The sequence below is a fragment of the Girardinichthys multiradiatus genome, chromosome 20 (genome assembly GCF_021462225.1).
Source record: "Girardinichthys multiradiatus isolate DD_20200921_A chromosome 20, DD_fGirMul_XY1, whole genome shotgun sequence".
NCBI classification, from domain to species: Eukaryota; Metazoa; Chordata; class Actinopteri; order Cyprinodontiformes; family Goodeidae; genus Girardinichthys; species Girardinichthys multiradiatus.
This window is the reverse complement of record NC_061812.1, coordinates 403,318-431,160: the sequence shown is the minus strand read 5'-3', so window position 1 is coordinate 431,160 and position 27,843 is coordinate 403,318. Positions and strand designations below refer to the sequence as shown.

Below are 27,843 nucleotides of genomic sequence, written 5' to 3'. Positions count from 1 at the left end.
CTGTACAGTCTGGGTCTACTTCCTGTACAGTCTGGGTCTACTTCCTGTACAGTCTGGGTCTACGTCCTTTTAGTCTGGGACTACTTCCTGTACAGTCTGGGTCTACTTCCTTTTAGTCTGGGACTACTTCCTGTAGAGTCTGGATCAAGTTCCTGTAGTCTAGGTCTACTTCCTGTACAGTCTAGGTCTACTTCCTGTACAGTCCGGGTCAAGTTCCTGTAGTCTAGGTCTACTTCCTGTACAGTCTGGGTCTACTTCCTTTTAGTCTGGGACTACTTCCTGTAGAGTCTGGATCAAGTTCCTGTAGTCTAGGTCTACTTCCTGTACAGTCTGGGTCTACTTCCTGTAGTCTGGGTCTTCTTCCTGTACAGTCTGGGTCTACTTCTTGTAGTCTGGGACTACTTCCTGTACAGTCTGGGTCAAGTTCCTGTAGTCTAGGTCTACTTCCTATAGTCTGGGACTACTTCCTGTAGAGTCTGGATCAAGTTCCTGTAGTCTAGGTCTACTTCCTGTACAGTCTGGGTCTACTTCCTGTAGTCTAGGTCTACTTCCTATAGTCTGGGACTACTTCCTGTAGAGTCTGGATCAAGTTCCTCTAGTCTAGGTCTACTTCCTGTACAGTCTGGGTCTACTTCCTGTAGTCTAGGTCTACTTCCTATAGTCTGGGACTACTTCCTGTAGAGTCTGGATCAAGTTCCTGTAGTCTAGGTCTACTTCCTGTACAGTCTGGGTCTACTTCTTGTAGTCTGGGACTACTTCCTGTACAGTCTGGGTCAAGTTCCTGTAGTCTAGGTCTACTTCCTATAGTCTGGGACTACTTCCTGTAGAGTCTGGATCAAGTTCTTGTAGTCTAGGTCTACTTCCTGTACAGTCTGGGTCTACTTCTTGTAGTCTGGGACTACTTCCTGTACAGTCTGGGTCAAGTTCCTGTAGTCTAGGTCTACTTCCTGTACAGTCTGGGTCAAGTTCCTGTAGTCTAGGTCTACTTCCTATAGTCTGGGACTACTTCCTGTAGAGTCTGGATCAAGTTCTTGTAGTCTAGGTCTACTTCCTGTACAGTCTGGGTCTACTTCTTGTAGTCTGGGACTACTTCCTGTACAGTCTGGGTCTACTTCCTGTCATCTTTTTGCGGTGTCTGAAAAAAGAAATAATTCGGACTGAAAGTGATTACAGCTTTTTATAAATGAAAACTTTCCGAACTCTGTCAGCAGCTTTAATAAAGATTTATTCAGGCATAACCTTAGTTAACAAAACCCTACTTTATATAATCTGAACACAATGTAACACACCTGTTAATCCTGCTGTACCGATGGTGCTCAGAGAAATGAAAGATCTGTGGAAAAACTCTGCAGATGTTCTCAGTCTAACAGGAAGGTTCTTGTCTCCACATTGAGCAGATCCCAGTTTCCTCAGGTCTCTTTAAGTTCATACACCCTCAACACAACACTGGAGATCCCAGCAGGCTGCTGCTGAGCGGACCAGATGTTAGCAGCTGTTCCTACAGGAACATAAATCTGATTTCTATTAAAGTCCCAGAACTTAGCTCTAAAGCATAGATCTCACATGATTACATGTTTAAAAATGTCTCTGTATCATTTAACAGCTGATTAACTCCTTTGATTTGAACATGTTTCTCGTTCTGCAGCAGGAGCCTCTACACAGAAGACAGGTTCCTGTTAGAAAAGGCACAAAGAAGAAGAAGTGTACTGATCAGAGGAGCAGAAGAACAACCTGCTGACGCTGTTTGATGATGTCAGTTTCAGGCGAAATACCTGAGGATCATCCTGACCAATAAGAGCAGATTTTCTGTCCACCTGATCAAAGTAGGAGGAACTATAAAACATCAAGTTGATGAAGAACAGCATTCAGGTCCATCATCCTCCTCCTCAGGTGGTTCTACCTGCTTACCCAGGTGCTGCTGTCTACAAGCTGACCATTAGGTGGCAGCAGCTGTCTTACACTGAAATCATCATCATGATTAGGAAACATTAGCATTAATCAGTTTTTCTATCAGAGCTGATTGATCAGTGATCAATGTGAGAAAGTTTCACAGCTGCTGCTGTCGCTTTCCTCCCAGAGTCTTAATAGGGACACTCTGCTTATGTCCTCAGAGCATCCTGTCCTCATTTTGTCCTTTGGACACTTTGTGTCTCCATCTCTACACCTCCTCGTCTGCATGGAAGGACGTCCGTCTCAGATTTTCTCTAACTTTAACAAACTCTGGAGCTCTCAGGTTCTCCTCCTGCTGCTGTTCCTGTTGACGGTCCAGCTGTGGACAGAGACAAAGGGACAGACAGGGAGTGAAGTCATCATAAACTGTCGTCTGTTAGGTGTCCCGGTACCTTCAGAATGAATTTCAGATAATTTCTCAGTTTATAAAACTGATATCACTCTATGTCCAAATTATTCACCAGAGCTCTTTGTCTCTGAACACGACAGCAGGTTCAAACTGATCCAGATGGTCTGAACCTGATCATCCAGTCAATGTTCCAGATCTGCATTAGCTTCCCTGCAGACTGATGACATTTTCAAATTCATGACACATCTTTTATTTATCTTCTATCTGAGATTTATGACTGAACTGAAGCAGGGCTCCTGTGCTCTCCTTCACAACTGGTCCAGTTCCCCTGGTTCTGAGCTCTCACCTCCTCCAGCTTCATGTGTCTCTTCAGCAGCTCGGCTTCCAGAGGGGAAATCTTCCTGCGAGCTTCTTCTTCCTGTTTCCTCTGTCGGATCAACTGATCCCTTTTCCTGGACTCCAGAACCCTCTGCAGCTCCGGTTTGGTCTCCACACCGCTGCCCCCGCTGCACAGAACACACACATCAGGTATGTTAGGGATATTTTGTGTTAAAGTTAATGTTTGAACCAGCAGGTTTTTCTTTACTGCAGTGTGAGGACATGATCACATGATCTGCTTAGTGATCCAGCTGCTCTATAATTGGTTAATAGTAATCAGACAGATTAGTGACTGGTTGTAGATCATACTGAGTCTGTGTGTGGTGCAGCTGCAGCCTGTTCTGAATAAACTTCATGTGGGACAGTTTGGGTCAGGGTAGCCGTCTGAATAGGAGCTCTACTCTGCTTTGTTTCTGAGAGGAGGTGAAAACTTTCCCACAAGCCTCAAACGTCTGTTGCTTAGCAACGACACTTACCAACAGCCTGAACAGAAAGAAAACAACAAAAACTCTCACTATGTGTCAGAGCTGCTCCCTGATTGGTCAGCTGCTGTCAGGTGGAGAATAATCAAAACCAATCAGTAGATTCCATCTGCAAAATTCTGACCCAGTTGGTTCTGGTCCCAGTCAGAGTTCCAGGCCTCCTACATGTTTTGTATCTGAAACTTCTAAGCATTTCCAGATTGTTTGATGATTTTCAGCCAGGTTTCACCTACAAAAACTGGTAAGTCCCCAAAATATCCCCAGTCATGAATAAAATGAGGTAAAGCAGCAGGGAACATGAGTCCAACCAGTTTGTACCTGCTGGTCTCACCTGAGTAACAGGGTCTATGAATATGTGCAGGGGCAACTTGGTCATACATCCGCTTGAAGCCTCCTTGTGTTGGATGCAGAAGAACCCGAAGCTGATTCTGTCTGAGGTGACAGTTAAACCCCACCTCTCCTTGCCTCTTTGTTACCACAACAATATGTCCTCTTGAAGACATGTTATTTCTGTTGCTAACTGTCCAACCCTGTCCCCTGCTTAGGATGGAGAACATCTTACCGTCTGCAGCTGCTCAGCAGCTCCCTGTGAAGCTCCTGGTGGCTTCTAGAAGCTTTGATGGGATTCACCAGCTTCTTGGGCTTGATCAGGTCCTCATCCTCATCTCCGTCCATATAATCGGGTGGGGGGATGTAGCTGGACGCCGGGGACGGCCTCCTATGGATATCATCGCAACGATGCCGCTGCAGGTCAGAGTTTGTTGAGGCTAAGAACACATGAAGAACATACAGTTGGACATCAGACATTCAGATATTTAATAAGGTGAGTTTTTCTGTCGGTCTCTTTGCTCCTGTCTCATTTATCAGCTTCTGACTGTCTCTGCAGGTCTACATCTTTCTGTCTTTGTGTGTGTCCTTCTGTCTCAGAGGAAGGGCAGCAGCTCCTTAGACACCTGATATTTTTCCTCAGATATTCTGGGAGACACAGATCAGATGTCCTCATTTGTCCAGAAACAAAGCTGCAACCAGAGACCAACATGCACGCTCTGAAGTTCCTCTCAGAAATGGAGACTGATATCAGCACTGATTTTCATGAGGGTCAGGATCCAGTTCAGCAGAGGTTCTGTTTCTGGATGGACAGGAAGCAAGCAGCCAGCCAACACTTCTGCACCTCTGATGATTTCAGGAAGCATCTCCATGATTTCTAAATATTCAAAACATTTAAATTCTCTGATATGAATTTAGTAAAGATGTAAAGAGAGAGGTTCTGATATTCCATCAGAGCTGAGCCTCTCCTAATCAGTACCTCTGACAGGTCTTAGATGTATAACTGATCCATGTCTTATGAAAACAGTGTGAAGTTTCTGTCTTAGCTTCTATGTAAGTAGATGCTCAGACTACAGCTCGGAAGGAAACATGAGTCTCTGAGACCAAGGAGCGCTGCAGGTTTAAACAGTTTCTTCACCTGCAGACAGTGCTCAGGGAATAAACCAACTCACAGACCCAGTTTTTTACATCCCAGAATGTAAAAGAACCAGAGAGCTGCAGGTCTGAACTGCTCCTGCAGCTTCTTCACTTGCCAGAGAACTCACAATAAGCACTCAGTTACATCCTGAACATCAGGACCCTGGAGAGCTGAAGGTTCAGTCCTGCAGCTTCTGAGGAGACTTACATAGAGTGGACTCCATCAGACTAACAGAACCTTAACAGAACACAGACCTCCCAGTTCATTAGAACCCTGCAGCATTGTATCCTCAAAGGTAACATCTCAGGTCCACCCCCAGGAGCTTCCATCTGGACCACTGAGGATGTTCAGGAGGTTTCAGATACACACGTTCGTGATGATCTGCGCGCACGGATTGCAGAAACGGAGCGCACAGTTTAGTAAAGCATGAGCACGGATTTCCACCTGCTTTGATTTTATTTACCCGCTGTTGGGACCACAGCCATGGATACAACATGAAAGATGCAGTACAAACGTTTCTGGAACTTTCAAAATGAATTGCATTTAACCTACTTCCAGCACATTTGGAAAAGTGGGGGTAGCAGCGGGACTTCCCATGATGCCATTGGCTGTATAAAAGCACTCCCTTTCCAATGGTCCTTTCTTTTCCACCTGGACTCCGTGTGAGGCTGGCAGGAGAGGCAGCGCGCTAATGTCTCTTTGCTGGCAAACAGACATAAACTCTTCAAACTGGATCCAAGGGTGTCATACGATCACGCGATCATATGGACAAGTTAAGTACGAGTGAATCACTGTTTGTGTTCCCGGTATTCATTCATAAAAAGGGGAAATTAATGTATAAGCATTGCTTTACTTTGTCTCTGAGGCCTGCAGAAGCAAACTGTGTTCCAGAGAATCTCCTGCAGAGACGTTGTCTCTACGAAGCAGAGTGGAGCGGTTTTCCCGGTCTGAGAGGAGGACAACAGGAGCCGCATCACCATGGTAACGTGCAGTTTGGGCGGCCCAATAGAGCGGCCGCCCAATCACTGCTCCGGAGGTTAGCTGGAAGCTAACACTCTGTTCACAGAGGTTTCTTCAAACTTCGTCATCGCCCAGACAACTCCTCAGCATGGTTCATACGAGGTTAGGGTTTGGGCAGAAAGATTTAGATTGAAATGATCTGAACGTTTTTCATTTTATGAAGTTTGGTTTTGTTTGTGTTGAACTCAGCTATCTTAGTGCTAGCAGGTTATCTGCAGCACACGAGTTCAGGTTGTGTTCTGTGTTGGTATGTTTTTAAAGTTACAAACTTTATTTAAAGGGTGATTTTAAACACAGAAGATTGATCAAAACGTGCCGTCCGCGCTTATACATTTTAACCATTTTATTAACGGTATTTTTTAAAGGTGTGTGTTTGATTCTGGTGGTAAGCTATCAGCTTCTTTTGTTAGCTTTCACTGCTAACAGCTAATGAAACACCATTAAGCCCCATTTCTCCAGAAAGATTTAGTTCTTTTCCAAAGTATTTCCTTGAATATTTGACCATTTCCTTAATAATATTTCTTTAAATATTATTTGAATAAATAAAAGCAACTAATGAGGCACCGTTGAGAATTAGTCATCCAGAAGGTTGGTTTTATTCAGCAAATCATTCTTTAAAACATTCTTTTATTAAAATAATATTTTATCTGATCTTACATTGTGAATGGTTGTCTAAACGTTTGCTGATTATTTTCTAAGTTGGTTCCAAGACTAACTTAACTTCATTTCCAGATTCTTCAAGATAATCCTTGGTGCTCAAACATAAACATTGCATGGTAATGTTGCATCACTCTTTTGGTCATAATTATCAATCATCTTTAATCAACTTGTTTATATTGTACATAGTCCATTAGTCTTCGTTATTCTTTAATTCTGCTTGATAGTTTAGTTGGATTGTTTTAGCATAGTAAAGAGTTTGTTGATTGAAATATGATTGACATTGAGTTGACTTATTTTTGTTAATAAATTCTTGTATTTTAAGAAATTGTGTGAATTTATTCCATATGTGTGCAGAGTTTATGCTGTTCAATAATGTCAGAGCTCGTCTCACACCTTTCTATTTTGTCCTAATACCATCACCTTACTGGGCTGGTATTCACAGGACAACCCTGAACAGACCCAAATATTATTTGATAAAATATTAAAATATTAATATTAAAATATTAATATTAAATATTAAATAATATTTTCAGATTCATGGTCACAACACCGCTGACACTTGCCAGGCCCCGTAGAATCTTCTGATCTTCTTATATCAGACAGATCTCCAGCTTTGTCAAGCTCTTCTGGGAATGTGTGGAGGACACGTAAACCACCTCTGAGTGCAGTATTGGCAAAATACCGGCTGCAAATGGCAATTAGCATTAGCTTGAGCTAGCTATTTATCACCTCTGCCAGTGACGTCAGTGATGCAATGCATGCTGGGAGGCGTAGTAAGAGCTTGTTTCCTGTCAAAATGGACGATGGCCGAACACCTACATTAATTCTAAGTAATATGAAGTGAGAGTGGACTCCATCAGAACCCCTCAGTCAGAACGTTTCAGTCAGAACTTCTGAGCCAGTTGTGCTCGGTCAGAACCCCTCAGTCAGAGTTTCTCATGCAGAACCTCTCAGCCAGAACTTGCATCAACATCAATCAATCAGCTTCACCAGGTCCTCCCACAGACTGAAGACCATCTGACTCAATGCAGCCAATAACAACATAATATTTGAGGATTATGGCGTCCCCTACTGGTGTCCGTCACACAAATTGTGTCTGTGTTACTGCAGCACAACCTACGGTTGCAGTTCCACAGGGTTCTGTTCTTAATGAGAGCTGATAGAATAAAGCTATACTGCAGAAACGTTTTACGGAAAAAAAATAACCCGAGTTATGACCCAGAGTTTTATGTGGTTCTAAACATTACAAACAAACTTGTTCAACTTGAAGACCAAAGTCAAAGAAAGCTCCACCCTCAGCACTGACTGTTTGTACCCAAACTCTGACAAGTTAATGAATCACAGCTGACCCAACCTGTCTGGGTCGGGTCACTTGTTGACTAGTTCTGATTGAAAAAAATCCATTTACTTCCCAGAACTGTTCAGTCTGAGGACTTCTGAAGAACCATTCTACAAGAACCAGACCACCACAGAACACAAGACCAGTAGAAAACACCAGACCAGAACCAGAACAGCACAGAACCAGAAAAATGCAGAATGTAAACAAGAAAAAGACAAAACTATCAGCACATTTATGACCAAACCAGAATTCTGTAACCAGAGAGTAATGGACCAGTTTTGAGACCAGAATCAAACCAGTTTAAAACTACAATTCTTAAACTAAACCACCAGACTGTTACCAGACTGGGATTAGACTGGGATCAAATGGGAATCACACTGGGACCAGACTGGGATCAGACCGGGATAAACTGGGACCAGACAGGGACCAGACTGAGATCAGTCTGGTCCTAAACTGTTACCAGACTGGGATCAAACTGGGATTAGACTGGGATCAGATGGGGATCACACTGGGACCAGATTGAGGTCAAACTGTTACCAGACTGGGATCAAACTGGGACCAGACAGGGACCAGACTGAGTTCAGTCTGATTCTAGACTGTTACCAGACTGGGATGAGACTGGGATTAGACTGGGATCAAATGGGAATCACACTGGGACCAGATTGAGGTCAAACTGGGACCAGACTGGGATTAGACTGGGATCAGACCGGGATAAACTGGGACCAGACAGGGACCAGACTGAGTTCAGTCTGGTTCTAGACTGTTACCAGACTGGGATCAGAATAGGATAGACTGGGATTAGATTGGGACCAGACCATGATTAGACTGGGACCAAATTGGGCTCAGACTAGGACCAGACTTGTCTTAGACTGAGACCAGACTGCCACTAGACTTGGACTGTCCCATCAGAATACGTCCATATTGCTGAATTGTTCTACATTTTCCATATTTAATCCCTGATTGGACGTCCCATTGCGAACACTGCGTCCAGCTCTTACTTTTTCTGCTGCAGAAGAGCTTCCTTCTGAGGTTCTCTGGGTTTCTCTGAGGTTTGACACCTTCAGGTTCTGACTCACATCCTGAATAAGTCGCTGCATTAAAACCTGAAGCAGATCTTTGCTGTCAGGACCAAAGATGAATGGTTTAGTTCTGTTCCTGCAGGTGAAAAGAACTGGACTTTATTCTGTTAGTTATTTAAATTAGTTTAGCTTCAGAACCACAATCGGTAGAAGACAGAAAACAACAGGAATTTTGCTTTGTCTCAGACTCTAACTGGAGACAACATGTAAAGGAACATGAGATCAGGAGGATCACAGTCCGCCTTACCAGACTTCACCATCGCTTCCCTGCCTGTGTGGGCCTGTGGGGTGCTGTTAGTTGTTCTCCACTCCATGAACCTGGTTCTTTCCTGGTTGTGATGGACTCTAGTCCTGCTGTTTTTCGGTCTGTGGTAATCTTCATCCTCTCTGCATCAGCAGCAGCAGCAGCTCCTCCTCATTCAGTCATGCTGAGCATAAAGCAGCAGTCACATGATCCTCTGAGCTCCTCCTCCTCATCATCTTCCTCCTCCTCCTCCTCATGGAGCAGCATCTCTCAAGCTTTTCCCACGCTGCTCCCCTTCTTTCAGCTGCTTTCATTGACATGAAACATAAAACTAAATAACAAGGTAGGATCCAAGGCTGAAGGTGCAGATTAAAGTGGTTCAGGTTCTGATCCAGAATCCATGTGAGTGAATTCCAGAAGCAGAGTTCCTGTCTGAAGCCCATTCCATATGTTCCCCTGTTGTGGAGTTGTGTTTATGCCTGATCCGAGTCCAGCAGCAGGATTATATTCTTAGAGGATCATCACCATCACAGAGCTGCCCAGAACCTCAGGAAGCAGAAAATGATCCAGATCTTCTCATTAACTGATCACTTCTCTGCTGGCAGCATGGTAAAGGGTTACCATGGAAACACAAAGCATCCCTGTGAAATGGTTCGTGACAGCTTCAGAAACATTGAGCTGCAGAACCTCTGAATGTTTCTGGTTTACATCCACAGCACCTTAAAGAAGTATTCACACCCCTTTAAGTTCCCCACAATTTTTGCAGTTCCAGCAGTGATGTTCTACACCACTGTGAAGGAACTTAATTATGTGGTTCTATTTGTATTCGGCCCACCTGAGTCAGAACAGGTCTGGACTTTGACTAGACCATTCTAACACATAAATCTGCTCTAAATTAAACCGTCCATTGTATCTCTGGCTGGATGTTCAGGGCGGTTGTCCTGCTTGAAAGTGAACCTCCACCCCAGTCTCAGGTCTTCTGCAGCCTTTAACTTCCATAATTGTCCTGAATTTAGCTCCATCCATCTTCACATCAACTCTGACCATCTTCTCTTTCCCTGCTGAAGAACACTTCCCCACATGACGCTGTGTTCAGAGTGATTTGCAGTTTTGGTTGTCTTCTGAATGTAAATCAAAACTTTCAGCTTTAGTCTCCTCTGAGCAGAGCACCTCCTTCCACGTGTTTACTGCTTTTCCTTCATGGCTTAGTAAAAGGTGTAGAGCTCCCCAAAGGAGAGCAAGAAGAGTAGGAACCACACCAAGTAGGAACCACAGTAAGTAGGAACCGAACACTGGTGGAACTACCCACCATAAAGCTTTCTATGTCTTCAAGAGAAGTGATGAAACATCTTATTACTTCAATTAAAATCATCCAGGAAACATCTAACCTCTCTTCATACATGGAAAATGAAGTGAAATCTGCTTCTTCCAAAATTAAAGCCTCTACTTGTAGCAACAAGGAGCTAGATCAGCAGGTACCTGAACACACCTGGGTTCAAAGCTGTGATGTCATTGGTGGGTGTGTCTTATTTAAACAGTCAGTGACCCGGCTGGACATGTATCTGCATTTGTTCTACAGTTCTGGATCACAACCATCAGTCTGAAGGTTTCGTCCAGATCATAACCTCTGTGGGCCTTATTCTCAGATAAAGTTCTGGTATTACAGTCAAAGAAAGGAAAATCTAAGATATGTTTGGAATGGGTTAAAAAATCCCAGAATTTTGACTGGGTCCAATCTGTTTATGGTTTACCGTTCCTCAGCACAGATCTTTTCCCCTATAAGAACCTCTGAGGATGGTTCAGCTTGAATTTTTTGACCGGGCCTGGAGGCTACTGTTAGAGCACATCTGTTACATCCTGTCCTGAACCGGGTTCTCTCTGCAGGACAGGAACCTGAAAGGGACAAACCTACCTCTGCCATTCGGCTGCTTTCTGTTCTTCACACACTCCTGCTTGGATAGAGGCTCGTGGTCGATGCTGTACGACTTCTGGAAGATAAAAGAAGAAGAAGAAAAGTCAGAAAATTAGATACAACATGGAATAAAACTGGATCAGAAACCATCAAGGCCCAGATGGACCAGGAACCACCATAGAGTCTATTCAGGCCCAGATGGATCAGGTACTGCCAGAGAGTCCAGGGCCCCGTTTCAGAAAGAGGGGTTAACATTTCCTGAGTAGACCTACTCTGCTCTGTGATACTCAGGGTTTTGGTTTCAGAACAGGTGGTAACATTTAGGTTTCTGAACTCCGAGTCAAGATAACCCTGAGTTCAGCACAAGCGAGTAAATAGGAAGCCCTTATCAATGGATGTCAGATAATATGATTCACCATGGCAATGGGAGGAAATAAGGACCCTAGAAGTGTGTATTTCTCTCTGATGGAATTAGAAATATTATTGACATATGGAGAACATCAGCACATATTTCAAAAGAAATGCAATATTGTTGTTGCTGCAAAAAAGCTAGAGTTAGCGTGGCAGAGACCAAGTCAATGAGTGAGTGTGATTTGATGGAGAATTAAAGTTGTATCCTCGATACTACACTTATTCAACGTCCAAATATAATAAACTGTGTGTGTGTGTGTGTGTGTGCAATAAATGTGTGTCTGGGTGCAGCCCAGCAGGCACAAAATGGACATGGCAGCAAATCAAGATGAAATATAAAAACCCAGTTAAATCAGCTCAGGTCCAGTTAGAAGCTATTGTTCTGTTTAGCCTTTACCAGCTGAATTACACAGCATTCACTGGATATGTCCAACATGTGTGTGTAAGAAGTTAAAGGCTGACTCATGACTTAATATGAAAAATAGTAGACATGCAACTGAAACTGAGATATTTTCTGTCCCTAAAGCTCCCTGTGAAACAGCTGTACAAGGTGTACTTTCAAGAAAACTTAGAAACATGTGGAATTAAAACGGAAGACCTAAAAATGCAGCTGCAGAAAACACAAAACAACTGCTGGAGCATCAGTTAAATGTGAGTGAAATGACCACAGAGGTGGAGGATTTTATTTGTTTGAACAAAATATCAACAACTGCTGGATTTACACTGGCAGGCAATAAAGAACGTTTAGTGAAATGAAAGGACTCACTGGTCAAAAGTTTTAGATACACTTTCTAACATATTGGGTCTCTTTATTTCTTGACTATATACATTGTAGATTCTCACCAAAGGCAACAAAACTATGAATGAAGACATGGAATTATGTAGTAAACTAAAAGTGTGAAATAACTAAACATTTTCATATTTTAGATTCTTCCAAATAGCCTCCCTTTGCTCTGATGACTGCTTTGCTCTTTTGGCGTTCTCTCCATGAGCTTCATGAAGTGGTCACCTGAAATGGTTTCACAAAGAGTCCTGAAACAACTTCCCAGATGTTCCTTGACATCTTAATATTTCAGTCATCACAGGAAGGGGCGGCTACTCTACGGAATCTAAAATATTAAACATAATTGAACTTATTTTACAATTTTTTGTTTGCTACAAAATTCCATGTGTGTTCATCCATTGTTTTGATGCCTTCAATGAGAATCTACGCACAATGTAGTCATGAACATAAAGAAAAGCATTAAATGAGAAAGAGATTCTAAATCCTTTGCCCAGTAATATATTTTTATCTAGCTATATTGTGGGTCTGTGATTGGGGGACACCATAAATCTGTACAGCAGAGTTCAGATTGGAAGCTACTTATAAATGTCAAAGCCACAAAGATCTACCGTCAGACGGGTGGAGGGGGTATAGGAGTGCTGGAGGCTTCTGTTAAAAATAAAATGTAACTAAGTTGAAGCTATTTGTGCCTGATGATAATAAAATAAAACAGAATTACATTACAATCGCTGTTGGAGATTGAACCTCAATGGCCAATCTGGCAGGCAGAGACATGAACCACTCTGCTAAGGAGGACATCTGATTTCACTGACTGTGACTGATATCATGGGAACCTCTGCTGTACAGGAACAGGTCCAGTGTAATTAACATTCCTGAGAGCACCACATACAGTTGCCTTTGAAGGATTTTCTGCACATACATTAGACATTTTTAATCTGTCCCTGCAGTTTTCCACTGTCCCTGTCTGCCTTAAGTCCTCCATCATCGTGCCTGTACCAAAGAGATCTGCTGTGACTGACTTGAATGATTACCGCCCAGTCGCACTAACCCGATTCATAATGAAATGCTTTGAGAAGATCATCCTGAAGCACATCAAGGATAGCCTTCCTGCTGGCCTGGACAAGCATCAGTTTGCCTATAGGAGGAACCGGTCCACAGAGGATGCTGTCTCCATTGCACTACATACAGCCCTGACACAGCTGCAGCATCCTGACACTGTGTAAATTGAGTCCAGGTTTGGTAACTGACCCCCCACAATCCACTGGGCAGTTTTCATCACCCGGGCCAAGTCATTTCTATCCTGGACTGTGCAGTGGCCGTACCACACGGTCATACTGAGGCAGAGGATGCTCTCAATCACAGCTATATATAAATATTTGAGCATCTGAGCAACAGGTCCAATCCTTTTCAGTTTCCTGAGGAAGAAGAGTCTTTGTTGGGCTTTCCTCATCAGAAAAGAGGTGTTCAGTGACCAGGTCAGGTCAGAGGTGATGTGGATACCCAGGAAGTTGATATTGTCCACACGCTCCACTATCTCCCCTTGAATGGTAATAGGTGCGTGCACTGTCTTTCTGGGACCTCCTATAATCCACTATGACCTCCTTGGTCTTACTGGTGTTGAGCACCAGGTTGTTCAATGAACACCACTGGGACAGGTGCTGGATCTCCTCTCTGTAGAAGGTCTCATCATTGTTCGTTATCAGACCCACTACGGTGGTATCATCAGCAAACATTAGGACCCTGTTAGAGGTGTGGATGGCTGTGCAGTCGAGGGTGAACAGTGTGAAGAGAGCTGGACTAAGCACACAACCCTGTGGTGTGCCTGTATTGAGGACCAGTGTGGACGATGTTCGGTTCCCTATTCTCACCACCTGAGGTCGCTTGGTGAGAAAGTCCCAGATCCAAACACACATTGATGATGAAAGTCCCAGGTCATGTGGCTTCACTATCAGCTTCTCCGGGATAATGGTATTAAATGCTGAACTGAAGTCGACGAATAACATCCTAAGTGTCAGGATGCTGCAGCTGTGTCAGGGCTGTATGTAGTGCAATGGAGACAGCATCCTCTGTGGACCGGTTCCTCCTATAGGCAAACTGATGCTTGTCCAGGCCAGCAGGAAGGCTATCCTTGATGTGCTTCAGGATGATCCTCTCAAAGCATTTCATTATGAATCGGGTTAGTGCGACTGGGCGGTAATCATTCAAGTCAGTCACAGCAGATCTCTTTGGTACAGGCACGATGATGGAGGACTTAAGGCAGACAGGGACAGTGGAAAACTGCAGGGACAGATTAAAAATGTCTAATGTATGTGCAGAAAATCCTTCAAAGGCAACTGTATGTGGTGCTCTCAGGAATGTTAATTACACTGGACCTGTTCCTGTACAGCAGAGGTTCCCATGATATCAGTCACAGTCAGTGAAATCAGATGTCCTCCTTAGCAGAGTGGTTCATGTCTCTGCCTGCCAGATTGGCCATTGAGGTTCAATCTCCAACAGCGATTGTAATGTAATTCTGTTTTATTTTATTATCATCAGGCACAAATAGCTTCAACTTAGTTACATTTTATTTTTAACAGAAGCCTCCAGCACTCCTATACCCCCTCCACCCGTCTGACGGTAGATCTTTGTGGCTTTTACATTTATAAGTAGCTTCCAATCTGAACTCTGCTGTACAGATTTATGGTGTCCCCCAATCACAGACCCACAATATAGCTACAGGGGTTGGACAATGAAACTGAAACAGCTGTTTAGTGTGGGAGGTTTCATGGCTAAATTGGACCAGCCTGGTAGCCAGTCTTCATTGATTGCACATTGCACCAGTAAGAGCAGAGTGTGAACGTTCAATTAGCAGGGTAAGAGCACAGTTTTGCTCAAAATATTGAAATGCACACAACATTATGGGTGACATACCAGAGTTCAAAAGAGGACAAATTGTTGGTGCACGTCTTGCTGGCTCATCTGTGACCAAGACAGCAAGTCTTTGTGATGTATCAAGAGCCACGGTATCCAGGGTAATGTCAGCATACCACCAAGAAGGACGAACCACATCCAACAGGATTAACTGTGGACGCAAGAGGAAGCTGTCTGAAAGGGATGTTCGGGTGCTAACCCGGATTGTATCCAAAAAACATAAAACCACGGCTGCCCAAATCACGGCAGAATTAAATGTGCACCTCAACTCTCCTGTTTCCACCAGAACTGTCCATCAGGAGCTCCACAGGGTCAATATACACGGTCGGGCTGCTATAGCCAAACCTTTGGTCACTCATGCCAATGCCAAACGTCGGTTTCAATGGTGCAAGGAGCGCAAATCTTGGGCTGTGGACAATGTGAAACATGTATTGTTCTCTGATGAGTCCACCTTTACTGTTTTCCCCACATCCTGGAGAGTTACGGTGTGGAGAAGCCCCAAAGAAGCGTACCACCCAGACTGTTGCATGCCCAGAGTGAAGCATGGGGGTGGATCAGTGATGGTTTGGGCTGCCATATCATGGCATTCCCTTGGCCCAATACTTGTGCTAGATGGGCGCGTCACTGCCAAGGACTACCGAACCATTCTTGAGGACCATGTGCATCCAATGGTTCAAACATTGTATCCTGAAGGCGGTGCCGTGTATCAGGATGACAATGCACCAATACACACAGCAAGACTGGTGAAAGATTGGTTTGATGAACATGAAAGTGAAGTTGAACATCTCCCATGGCCTGCACAGTCACCAGATCTAAATATTATTGAGCCACTTTGGGGTGTTTTGGAGGAGCGAGTCAGGAAACGTTTTCCTCCACCAGTATCACGTAGTGACCTGGCCACTAACCTGCAAGAAGAATGGCTTAAAATCCCTCTGACCACTGTGCAGGACTTGTATATGTCATTCCCAAGATTAATTGATGCTGTATTGGCTGCAAAAGGAGGCCCTACACCATACTAATAAATTACTGTGGTCTAAAACCAGGTGTTTCAGTTTCATTGTCCAACCCCTATAGATAAAAATACATTACTGGTCAAAAGATTTAGAATCGCTTTCTCATTTAATGCTTTTCTTTATGTTCATGACTACATTGTGCGTAGATTCTCATTGAAGGCATCAAAACAATGGATGAACACACATGGAATTTTGTAGCAAACAAAAAATTGTAAAATAAGTTCAATTATGTTTAATATTTTAGATTCCGTAGAGTAGCCGCCCCTTCCTGTGATGACTGAAATATTAAGATGTCAAGGAACATCTTGGAAGTTGTTTCAGGACTCTTTGTGAAACCATTTCAGGTGACCACTTCAGGAAGCTCATGGAGAGAACGCCAAAAGAGCAAAGCAGTCATCAGAGCAAAGGGAGGCTATTTGGAAGAATCTAAAATATGAAAATGTTTAGTTATTTCACATTTTTAGTTTACTACATAATTCCATGTCTTCATTCATAGTTTTGTTGCCTTTGGTGAGAATCTACAATGTATATAGTCAAGAAATAAAGAGACCCAATATGTTAGAAAGTGTATCTAAAACTTTTGACCAGTGAGTCCTTTCATTTCACTAAACGTTCTTTATTGCCTGCCAGTGTAAATCCAGCAGTTGTTGATATTTTGTTCAAACAAATAAAATCCTCCACCTCTGTGGTCATTTCACTCACATTTAACTGATGCTCCAGCAGTTGTTTTGTGTTTTCTGCAGCTGCATTTTTAGGTCTTCCGTTTTAATTCCACATGTTTCTAAGTTTTCTTGAAAGTACACCTTGTACAGCTGTTTCACAGGGAGCTTTAGGGACAGAAAATATCTCAGTTTCAGTTGCATGTCTACTATTTTTCATATTAAGTCATGAGTCAGCCTTTAACTTCTTACACACACATGTTGGACATATCCAGTGAATGCTGTGTAATTCAGCTGGTAAAGGCTAAACAGAACAATAGCTTCTAACTGGACCTGAGCTGATTTAACTGGGTTTTTATATTTCATCTTGATTTGCTGCCATGTCCATTTTGTGCCTGCTGGGCTGCACCCAGACACACATTTATTGCACACACACACACACACACACAGTTTATTACTTTTGGACGTTGAATAAGTGTAGTATCGAGGATACAACTTTAATTCTCCATCAAATCACACTCACTCATTGACTTGGTCTCAATGTAATGCCATCCAGGTTAAATGATTGACTAACCAGTTTCTTTTTTAAAGACTCCGGTCCAAAGACGACAACTTCTGTCTTGTCTGAATTTAGAAGCAGAAGATTTAAAGTCATCCAAGTTTTTATATCTCCAAGACATGCTTGTTGTCTATCTAACTGGTTGGGCTCATCAGGATTTATGGATAAGTAAAGCTGAGTATCATCAGTGTAACAGTGAAAATTTATCCTATCCTGCCTGATAATTTGACCTATTGGAAGCATATATTGTGATAGAAATTCTTTCAGTAGGCATTCCACAGAGTATGACCTTTGGTTTACCTCACTCCAGTGAACATCTGTATTAGAGGAGGAAGCTGTAAAAGCCATTATCAGAAGTTTAATGGTTAAGGGCATTTGTTACGGTGATGCCTCGGGGAGAGTAGATGGTTGGTCCTAGGTGACCTTGTCACCTATGAACCCGAGAAGGGTCTAGGGTCGTAAAACACAGACTCCTTGAAGTTGAGATAACACTGTCATTTTCTGGTATAAATACTGTGTGTAAATGGTGTTCGGGGCTCTGTTCAACTGACTTGCTTGGTGACAGAGTCATTCAAACGCTGATGCCTTTGAATAAAACTTATAAAAACAAAGTCCGGATTTTTTCTTCTTGTGAGTCAACTTCTCTCCACTTTGATAAGAAAATTCCACAACAATTTTGGCGTCACGAACAGGATCTAACGTGCCAGAGGAGACCGCAGGGGGGGGGGGGGCACGGACGCCTGGCCAGCCTGGAGACGTTGTCCTCAGTCCACCTACATATTACAGTAGTGGAGTCCGGGTGCCCGCCTGCGGCTTCTGGCCGATTGGATCCGAACTAATTGTCTACAAATATATCTGGGTGAGAAGTTGCTCTGTATGATATAATGTATATTATTTTTTATTACACATTAACCATGATCTCCTAATTAATTAATTAAGTTCTGGAGTTGCGAGAGGGAGGACATCAGTAAAGAGAATTGGCCCAAGTACTGAACCCTGTGGTACTCCACAATTAACCCTGGAGTTTAAAGATGATTTATCATTTACATGAACAAACTGGAATCTGTCAGACAGATAAGATTTAAACCAGCCTAGCGCTGTTCCCCTGATCCCTACAGCATATTCCAGCCTTTTTAGGAGAATATTATGGTCGACTGGATCAAATGCAGCACTGAGATCTAACAGAACCAGAACAGACACAAGTCCATTATCTGAGGTCATAAGAATATCATTAGTGACTTTCAGCAGAGCTGTTTCAGTGCTATGATGAGCTCTGAAACCTGACTGAAACTCTTCAAACAGGTCATTGCTGTGTAAATGTTCACACATTTGAGTTGCAACTATTTTCTCAAGTATTTTAGGTAAGAATGGAAGATTGGATATAGGTCTGTAATTTATCAAGTCATCTCGATCAAGCGAAGGTTTTTTATGTAAAGATTTAATTACAGCTACCTTAAAAGCCTGTGGTTCTGATCCATTTACTAAGGATAGATGAATCATATCTAAAATGGGGCTGGTAATCAGAGGGAACACTTCCTTAAATAATTTGGTTTGGTTTGGGTCTAACATACAAGTTGAAGGTTTAGATGAAGCTAATATTTCTGATAACTCAGGAAGCTCCACAGGATCAAAACAGTCCAAACACAGATCAGGTTCTACAGTTATTTCCAATGTTGTCTCACTTGCTGAGGATGAAGTAATCATCTTTGAGAGTATGTCAAAGATTTTATTTTTAATAGAATTAATTTTATTTAAGAAGAATCTCATAAAGTCATGACTGCTAAGAGCTAAGGGAATGGATGGCTCAACAGAGCTATGACTCTGTGTAAGTTTAGCAACTGTACTAAAGAGAAACCTAGGATTATTCTTGTTCTCTTCTATTAATGATGAGAAATAAGCTGTTCTAGCTTGGTGAAGTGTCTTTTTATACAAGAGTAGGCTATTTTACCAGATTAAGTAGGAATCCTCTAGGTGTGTAGAGCGCCATTTTCTCTCCAATTTTAACATTAATAACACTATGAACAAGAGAATCAATTTGTGAAGGGGAAGTAATAAAATTATTGCCCTCCACTGTGTTTTTCGTTGATAATGAGGAAATTAAAAGTGGAACAGATTCTTTAAAGGTTGTTACAGCATCGCCTGATAATGATCTACTATAATGAAATTTTCTTTCAGGTGTGGAGTACTCGTTTAATTAAACTCAAAGGTTATTAAGAAATGGTCAGACAGGACAGAGTTATGAGAAAATATTGTCATGTCTTTACACTCAATGCCATATGTCAGCACAAGGTCCAGAGAATGAAGACAAAGGTGGGTAGGTTTGTTAATGTTTTGATCAAAGCCAATTGAGTCTAAGATAGCATTAAACGCTATATTTAGGCTATCACTTTCAGCGTCTACATGAATGTTAAAATCCCCCACTATAATAACTTTATCTGTATTTAACACTAAATCAGATAAAAGGTCTGAAAACCGATCTAAAAATTGCGAGCAAGGGCCTGGTGGACGGTACAAAACAACAAACAGAAGAGGTTTTAGTGTTTTGCAATTTGGATGAGGAAAACTAAGGATTAAATATTCAAAAGAGTTGTAGCTATTGATTGGTCTGGGACTAATCAATAAATCGGACTGAAAGATGGTTGCTACTCCTCCTCCTCGCTCAGTATTTTCAGGAATGTGAAAATTTAAATAATTAGTAGGAGTTGACTCATTTATAGTAACATAATCCTCTTGCTGCAGCCAGGTTTCTGTGAGGCAAAATAAATCAATCTGATTGTCACAAATCAGGTCACTAACTAACAAAGTCTTTGAAGCCACATTTAATTGTTTTATTTTTCTTTTTAGTCTGAGTTGTGTTTATTTTTATGAGATTTTCATGATTTCCTCCATTTAGATTATTTTTTAATCTATTCAATTTTGGTCGTGGGCGAGACACTGTCTTAATAGGGTAATGGGTGGGTAGCAGTACAGAAGCTGCAGAGAGGAGTGTTAAACTACGACCCTGCTTCCTGGTCTGAACCCTGGGTTGTCAGAGGTTTGAAGAACTAATAAATTCGGCCAGATTCCTAGAAAGAAGAGGTGCTTCATCCAAAGTGGGATGGATGCCGTGTCTCTGGATCAGACCAGGTTTTCCCCAAAATGTTCACCAGTTATCAATGGAATGAGTGGTCCTAGGAAGCTTCACTGTGTTTCCTGATTGGAGCAGCAGCAGGGACAGGCTGGAGGGGAAAACCAGCGCACTCTGATCAGCTGTGAGTGACTGTATTGTTATGTGAGAACAGGAGACAGTAATATGATAATGTCAGGCAACTGCTCGATGGAGCTGGATTAAACTGTGTCACCAAAGCCCCTTTTGCACCGAAAACCATGGGATTTGCCTTACCCGGGTAATATGAATCCCAGGAAATTCTGCACTTTCTGTTTCCATTGATCAGGAAGACCAAGGACCATTTATTTAAATCTGCCTGATGACGTCTAGGGAAGTTGTGAAGAAAACTGCACCACACTTTATTTCTCAATATATAAACTTTAATGAATAAATTAAAACAACATCAAGCTGTTTGTATTGTAACATCTCAGTTGTTTCAAACATTTCTTCTCCCATGTTGCTGCAGACGAGTCGCTAATGGAGGCGGACCGAATTCGGAACCCAACCCCTAGTGTTACTAAACTAAACTGAAAACACAAATCCAAGCTGAAGAACCTTGACAGAACAGAAAGAGGAAACAAACATCCACAAGAACAGATAATGGGGCACAGAGGAACTGCAGAACGCTGACTGACAATAATCAGGTGTATCGTCAGGTGGAACTCCTGCGGAGCTAAACTGTGACTACAGGAGTTTGGCCCAGTTCAAAACAAGGTTCAAAGCTTTAACAAACTGGGAGGAAGAGTAGAAACCCCCAAAACCAGAGAAGTATAAACCCTCTGAAACAGCAGGATGTTAGAAGAGCTTCAGTTGGTTTCAGGATTAGTTCCCATTAAGGTGAAAGTCTGACATAGCTGCTAATTCCAGAAGATGAAGAACCAAACTGTAACCAGTTAGATGGGAAGAATCAGCATTCATCTCCAAACCAAGGTTGTGCAGACCTGGACCTTTAGGTAACACAATCATGAATACTTCAGATGTATTTCAGCTTCAGCACACTGGATTTAAACCATTAACACATTTCTGCTGAGCTTCGAGATGAGCTGAGGAGCAGATTCAACCATCTAAATCAGGTCTGTTGGAGCAGAGACACACAGGATCCACCTGAGGACCAGAAACAAGAAACACTGCTGTACACAGCATCTGTCTCACACCCAATGGGAAGCAGGAGGAGGAGGTCTACAGACAGTGGGGTACTTGTCACCATGCTGCAGCCTGATGAAATCGCTCCTAGCAACCAACAAAGGTCTATTCATGCAGATAGGGATGGGAGGAGGAGAGAGAGCTTGCTGGCCTAGAGTCAGACATAGAGATCAAGCTCTCAGAGCTGAACCATCAGACACCTTGAGATCTGTAAACCTCAACAGAAATTCATTATTTTAAGATGTTTCAGTTTTTCTGCTGAAAAACAGCTAAAACATCTCACCAGTTTCAGTGGTTTATTTCTTCACACACATGATGTTCTCCCAGATGCAATGTTATCAGCAGCAGTTCCCTGCATTTGAGGTAACCATTGCTAACAGATGAACATCTGCTCCTCTGTTGTGGCCACCAGGCAGATGGTCAGACTGACGGAGCCCAACATGAAACTAGACTGAAAATTAGTTCAAATAAGCACAAAAGATGTTGTGTTGTAATCCGAATGGTTCTGTGTCTGACCCAGAGTGAGCTAAGGCTGCAGTTTGTGTATCTGCAGAAGCCGGAAGTCTGAGCTGATAACAGCCTGACCCCTGCTGGACAAACCGCAGCATTACATCACTGCTGAGATTTATAGTTTCTGCTTCATGCAGACGAAGATCACCAAAATCACTTTAAAATATGGAAACATCAGGGTTTCATCCACAATGAACCCCTCTAAACTTATTTCCATCCAAACTGATGCAAGGTGGAATATCAGATTGGCTCAGAACCTCCACTGGGTCTCTGTGAGACCTGAACCCTGACTCCTCGTCACAGTCTGGACCGCCTCGGCTGGTTCTGTATTTTTAGCTGCAGGATTTTCTCAGCTCCTCCTAATCTGCTGCCAATCGTCACACAGACTTGAGGTTTCCAAGCAGGCGTGTTCCAGTGACCTGTGCCCCATCTGATCCTGGATCAGATCCCGTCTTCTCCAAGTTATGTAAACTCAGCTGGATATCAGGCCCGGAGCTCAGTTCACGAAGTTTTCTCAACGAGCAGGATCTGAGCTCTGATTGGTGGAACAGAGACACTGAGGCTCCACATTTAGCTCCTCTCTTTGATCTGATCTGGTGTTGGCCCATACTGGTTCTGAGCGACCTACACATTAACAGACCCGTTCGACCGACCATCTTAACTGTTTAACTGGAACCAGTTTGATCGAGAAACAATGCCTTGTAGTCATCTCCTGAGTTTCATCTAAAGGGGTTTCCACAGCGCCACCTGCTGTTTTTTCAACATCATGAATACGTCGCGGCTTCTGTGTGTTCTGGTTTTTTCAGACTGCAGGTTCTGCAATAAAAGACCCAATAAACCTGGCACATGGTCCATTTCAGCTTGTGCCTTCAGGTGGTAGTTACCTGCAGCCACCACCTCTAGCTACCTGGGTGGGATATACCTCTTTATAAAGCCGTCAGTCTGTTATTCCTGCTGTCGCTGACCTCTGACTCTGGAACATTCCTGCAGCTGATGAGAACACTGATCTAAAAATATTCAGAGTCCATGTGATCCCGTGTTACAGCTGCTCCACCTCTGTCTGTGCTCCTGTCAACTGCTTGCTCCCATGGAAACAACTACGCCCTGCTGGACAGGTGTGTCGCTCCTCATACTTCAAATATTTGGTCATGCTCGGGTTTCTGAGGGGAACACAAATTCTGCAGGCTGTTCAAGAATTTTACTGATGCCCAGAAGGAAAACTCAGACAGAAACACGATCCACTGGATCCGGCTGGACCCCCGCCCCCCAAGAGATGGTAAACACAGTCCTTTGATCAGTTTCAGATACAAGGCCCAGATCAGACTTGGGTTTTGGTTCTTCAGACCTTTAGTTCCGCGCAGATTAAACGTATTCAGTCAGTCTTCAACCCAGTCACAGCGTCCTCTACTGTCTGATTATCACTGAGGAAAGGTGCTACCAGCTTTGGGTCTTTTTAGTTCTTCTGCCTGGTTATTGATGTAACCATGACAACAAGAGTCACCTGGATGCAACCAGGTGCTTTCAGGAGGACTTGTACCTTCGCTTAGAACTTAATAAACTGGGTTCAGGGAACAGAACTTTTCAGACTCCATTTTATCCCAAAGATCTGATAGTTCCACGTGTTCCCAACAGAACCCTTGGTTCTCAGGCCACAGGTTTACTGGTGATTGCTAGAGTTTCATCCAGATGGAAAGCATCAGGTTCCAAGCTCCTGGTATTAGGGAGCTGTTGGATGGAGGGGCTGTGTCTGTAGTTCTGCTGCTGCAAGTTCAGGTTGCTGGAGGACAGACTGACCACCTTCTTCTGCACATGGTTCTGAACTGCGGCTCTGATTGTGAAAACCCACCATGTGGAACCTCAGAGACATCAGGATCTGTGACGTCAGACCAGGAAGCTCAAGCTAGATGTTTTATTTGTAACCATTCAGGCCACTGGTTGATGTGGAGATGTTTACTGGAGCACGCGATGAACCTCAATGACTGATAGATTCTGTTTGTGGAGCTCAGCATGATGAAGGACAAACAGCTTCATCTACAACAGGTACCAGAGCCTCTGGTTCTGTGGCTGCTGGTTTAAACCCGTGCGGAAGAACTGGCAGGATGTACCCCCTGGGTGAAATGGTGCAAACACGTGTTTAGAACCTATAAGACTGATGAAGAAAAGTCAAATCAGCCTGCATAGGCACATTCATGTCCAACCATATAGTACTGAGAATTATGGGAAACGTAGTCATTTTGTTTCCAATAATGCTCCTGTTTAATGGTTGGCCCCTCCAGGCTTCCACACATCAAGCTGAATAAGGAACGTTATATTTCTGTCTACTGTGACGGATCATCACAGTTTTTTATTTGGTCTCTGTGATCTGAGAACTCAAACTGGACAGAACCGTGTTCCTGCAGTCCTGATGGAGCTGATTTCATGCAGAAATAACCTGATTATGTGCTCGGTTCAGCAGGCTGCCTCACAGTAGAAACTGACAGACTGTTAATCAGATTCCTGATCTGTGCCGTGATCCACCTGAAGAGCCAAAGTTCAGTGTTTGGTTCAGATTCTACAGGCTGTAAATATTTGCTTAAAACAGAATCATGGACCAGCCTTAGACTGTTCAACAGAGAACCCTGAACAAGCCACACTCACCTTCTTTCCATAAGAAGCTCCCATTATTCCCACTGCAGCTACGTTTCCCAGCAGGAGTGACCTCCTCCTCTGATCCTTTCTTCTTATCTGCCTCTCTGCTCTGCAGCCTGGCAGACAAAGCTCTGGGTTCTGTTAGCTCCCCACTGAGTGAGGGGGCCCGCTGATCTTCATCTCAACAAGCAGCCGGGCTGAGCAGAGAGAGTGTGACTGTGAGGAGAAACAGGAGGAGGAGCAGGAGGCGCCCAGCCACCTGTTCCTGTCTGACTCTCAGCTGTGAGGAGTTAAGGTGCTCTGACCGGATTACAGTAATCACAGAAGACTGGAAGCCAGAGAGCAGAAACCTTCTTCACAAACACATTCCTGAAGGATTTTCATGCAGTTGCTCAGACCTTATCCAACCAGGATGAGGACAACTCCCATTGTTCCAGTTGACCCCGGACAAATCCTCCACTGGTTCCAAAGGACGGTCTTATTCCAACCTGGGAAACTGATCCGCTTCTCCTGGTCCAACGATTTGAACCAGCCCTGGTCTCTCCTGAGACGGGTTCATGCTGCTCATACTGGTAACCAGTGGCTGTAATTCTTCATGATGGCTCTGACTCCAATCAAGTCTGGGTTTCACCTTCATTAATGATTCTTGGTCTCCTGGATGTTTGATGTGTTTCTCACCTGGTTTAAAGAGGATGAAGAACCAACAGGTTCCTGCGAAACTGGGCCATCTGAACATAACGGAGGCCTGAAAGACCAAGTATTACTGCAGAGACTAACTTCGGTTCATGCAACCTGATCAGATCTTCAGGAACCAGAGGGTCGGTATTCCTGCAACCCAACAGGGGGCCTTATCCTGCTGGAAGAAGCCGTCAGAAAATTCTGGCTCAGTGACTGGACTCTGTCAGGAACCATGTTCAGGTAGGGGCTCCATGACAAAAACTGACACCTACAAGAATGTCGGACCTGAGGTCTCCCAGCAGAACTTTATCTAAACTGCCCTCACTGGATCACCTTGATGCCATTGTGCATCCTGGTGCCATGTCTTCTTTGGGAAACAGACGGACCGAGGGCCAATATCCATCAGACAAGGACACCTTCTTCCTTCGGTTCATCGCTCTGTGGTCCAGTTCTGATATTCCTACTGTAGGAGCTTTGGATAGTGGTCCCAGCTCAGCATAGACCATCTGAGCAGTTTGCAGGCCCAAACACAACAAATGTTTTGACATTTTTCCAAGACATTCCAGGGAAATATCTTCTCAGGAGACTCCAGGGTCTAGTTGGAGGCCTTCCTATGTCTGAAACGTCTGGTGGTTCTCAGAAGCAAGACTCTTAAATCCCCATTCTGTTCCTCAGGGAAGATCCAGGAGCCTCTTGGTTCTTTTTTTCTGTAGTTATGATCTGGTTGCTCTTATCCAAACAGTTCAGAACCATACAATGGGTTGCACCATTGCTCTCTGCTGTTGCTCTGTACTTCCTCAGGATGGAGTGAAGTTTCCTCAAACAGAAAACCCATTAATGACTTATGTTCTATTAAAACGTGATCTGTCTCTGCAAAAGAACCGGAGTGATGTGGAATGGACTCAGTTGGATTATTTTCTGTATCTCTGCAGCAGAACCTGGCCCGTCTCTGGCTGATTTCTGCTTGGAAACGAGGAAGGCTTCCGAACGTGGACCAGTAGCTGCAGTTTCTACAGAAGGGTCCTCAGGTTTAGCATCAACAGAATGGAGGGAGATGAATCACACCTGCATGTGTGCCTTCCTCCCTCCCTGTTGGTTGGAGTAAGGGGGAGTCAGGTTTAGCCTAAACTGGCTCAGTTATGGTTGAGGTGCAAACACACCCTCCATTTCTGCTACCTGTATGACCCCTTCTCTTTTCCAATGGTTATAATCAGTCTGACAGAGAGAGGTATACCCAATCCTTGTGGTTTTTAGTATAACAATGACCATCAGTGGGACCCTTTGTGAGGTTCCTTGAGACGACATTGTTGTAAATAAGCGCCGTTTAACTAAATAATCTGAACTGAAACTATCTATGTAGTTATGCTGCTATAGGCTTAGGCTGCTGGAGGACATAATGACCACTTTCACCCTCTTCGCTACATTCTCACACTACTCTCCAATTTTGCATTATTTGCTGTTATTTCAGCTTTTAACTTTGTTCTCTCTTTTCACTTCCTAGAAGCTACACCTGGCCTGGCTCTGTGTCTACCTGTGACACCTTTCTGGAGAGGGGCATCATCCGAGCTTCTGCTGGCAACAACTTAATGCTCACCTTCTACAGATGATCCACATGGCCCTGTCTTTCAGTGTTTAACCCTTTCTCTCTCCTAGACATGGCTACTGACTGAGCTTCTACTGTAACTAACTCTATGTGCTCTCTTTCAGACTCTAACCTTGAAAACTGGCTCAGAGTTTATCTGTTCTTTCTTTCTAGATGAAACGACTAAAGGAGCTACATCCATTAACATTTACTTTTCCTTCCCATAGAAAGTACTCCTGGATCAGTGCTTCTTTGTTCTCTTTGTGTCTCTGCTCTGTTCTCTCAAACCTCCAGTCGGTCGTGGCAGATGGCCGCTCACACTGAGCCTGGTTCTGGTTCTGCTGGAGGTTTCTTCCTGTTAAAAGGGAGTTTTTCCTCTCCACTGTCGCTACATGCATGCTCAGTATGAGGGATTGCTGCAAAGTCAACACCAGTGACTGTCCACTGTCTCTACATGCTCATCCAGGAGGAGTGAATGCTGCAAGTCACTGACTGGATGCAATCTGCTGGGTTTCCTTAGATAGAAAAACTTTTTATCCAATTTGAATAAATAACTGAATCTGACTGAACTGTTCAATGGTTACGATTAATTGGAATGTATGAACCTGACTGTTGTGAAGAACCTTGAGACGACATGTGTTGTGAATTGGTGCTATATAAATAAACTGAATTGAATTGAATTGAATGGAATTGAATGTGTGCTAAACTGCAAACCTTAGTGGACTGTAATGATGGCAAACTGGGTTCTGATTTATATCCCCAGTTCCAGTGAAGACGGTATGTTTTGTAAAACCAGAATTCAGTGACCTGCTAATCCTGTTCAACCTAAATGCAACTAAATCCACTACAAACACAAGATATTTAATGTTCAAACTAATAAACTTTATTGTTTTATTGCAAATATTCCCTTGTCTTAATTCCGCATATCTTAATTCTGTAT

General features: G+C 43.3%; 1 protein-coding gene across 4 annotated transcripts; it reads right to left on the bottom strand.

The window, feature by feature from the left end:
- Nucleotides 1-1,207: 1,207 nt before the first annotated feature.
- Nucleotides 1,208-26,519, bottom strand: LOC124857529 (protein FAM107B-like). 4 transcript variants are annotated; one of them, XR_007035619.1, is made up of 6 exons: nucleotides 24,653-26,519; nucleotides 10,879-10,954; nucleotides 3,722-3,926; nucleotides 2,646-2,805; nucleotides 1,773-2,269; nucleotides 1,208-1,673 (listed from the first exon to the last, which is right to left on the bottom strand). XR_007035619.1 is itself a non-coding variant. In XM_047348827.1 (6 exons), exons 1-5 carry the CDS (start codon nucleotides 24,674-24,676, stop codon nucleotides 2,445-2,447), a joined length of 537 nt encoding a protein of 178 aa, XP_047204783.1. In that variant the 5' UTR covers nucleotides 24,677-26,519; the 3' UTR covers nucleotides 1,208-2,269; nucleotides 2,412-2,444. The 4 variants fall into 4 exon arrangements, 3 of the variants coding, with proteins under 3 accessions (XP_047204783.1, XP_047204781.1, XP_047204782.1); XM_047348827.1 differs by adding an exon at nucleotides 2,412-2,516 and having other exon boundaries at nucleotides 1,208-2,269; XM_047348825.1 differs by having other exon boundaries at nucleotides 1,208-2,269.
- Between the last annotated feature and the right edge of the window lie 1,324 nt (nucleotides 26,520-27,843).

Coding starts and splice junctions, on each gene's coding strand:
- LOC124857529 (XM_047348825.1), bottom strand. CDS start 24,676: ATGGGAGCTTCTTATGGAAAGAAG. Junction 10,955..24,652: donor GAGCTTCTTATGGAAAGAAG/GTGAGTGTGGCT, acceptor TTTATCTTCCAG/AAGTCGTACAGCATCGACCA. Junction 3,927..10,878: donor AAAGCAGCCGAATGGCAGAG/GTAGGTTTGTCC, acceptor ATGTGTTCTTAG/CCTCAACAAACTCTGACCTG.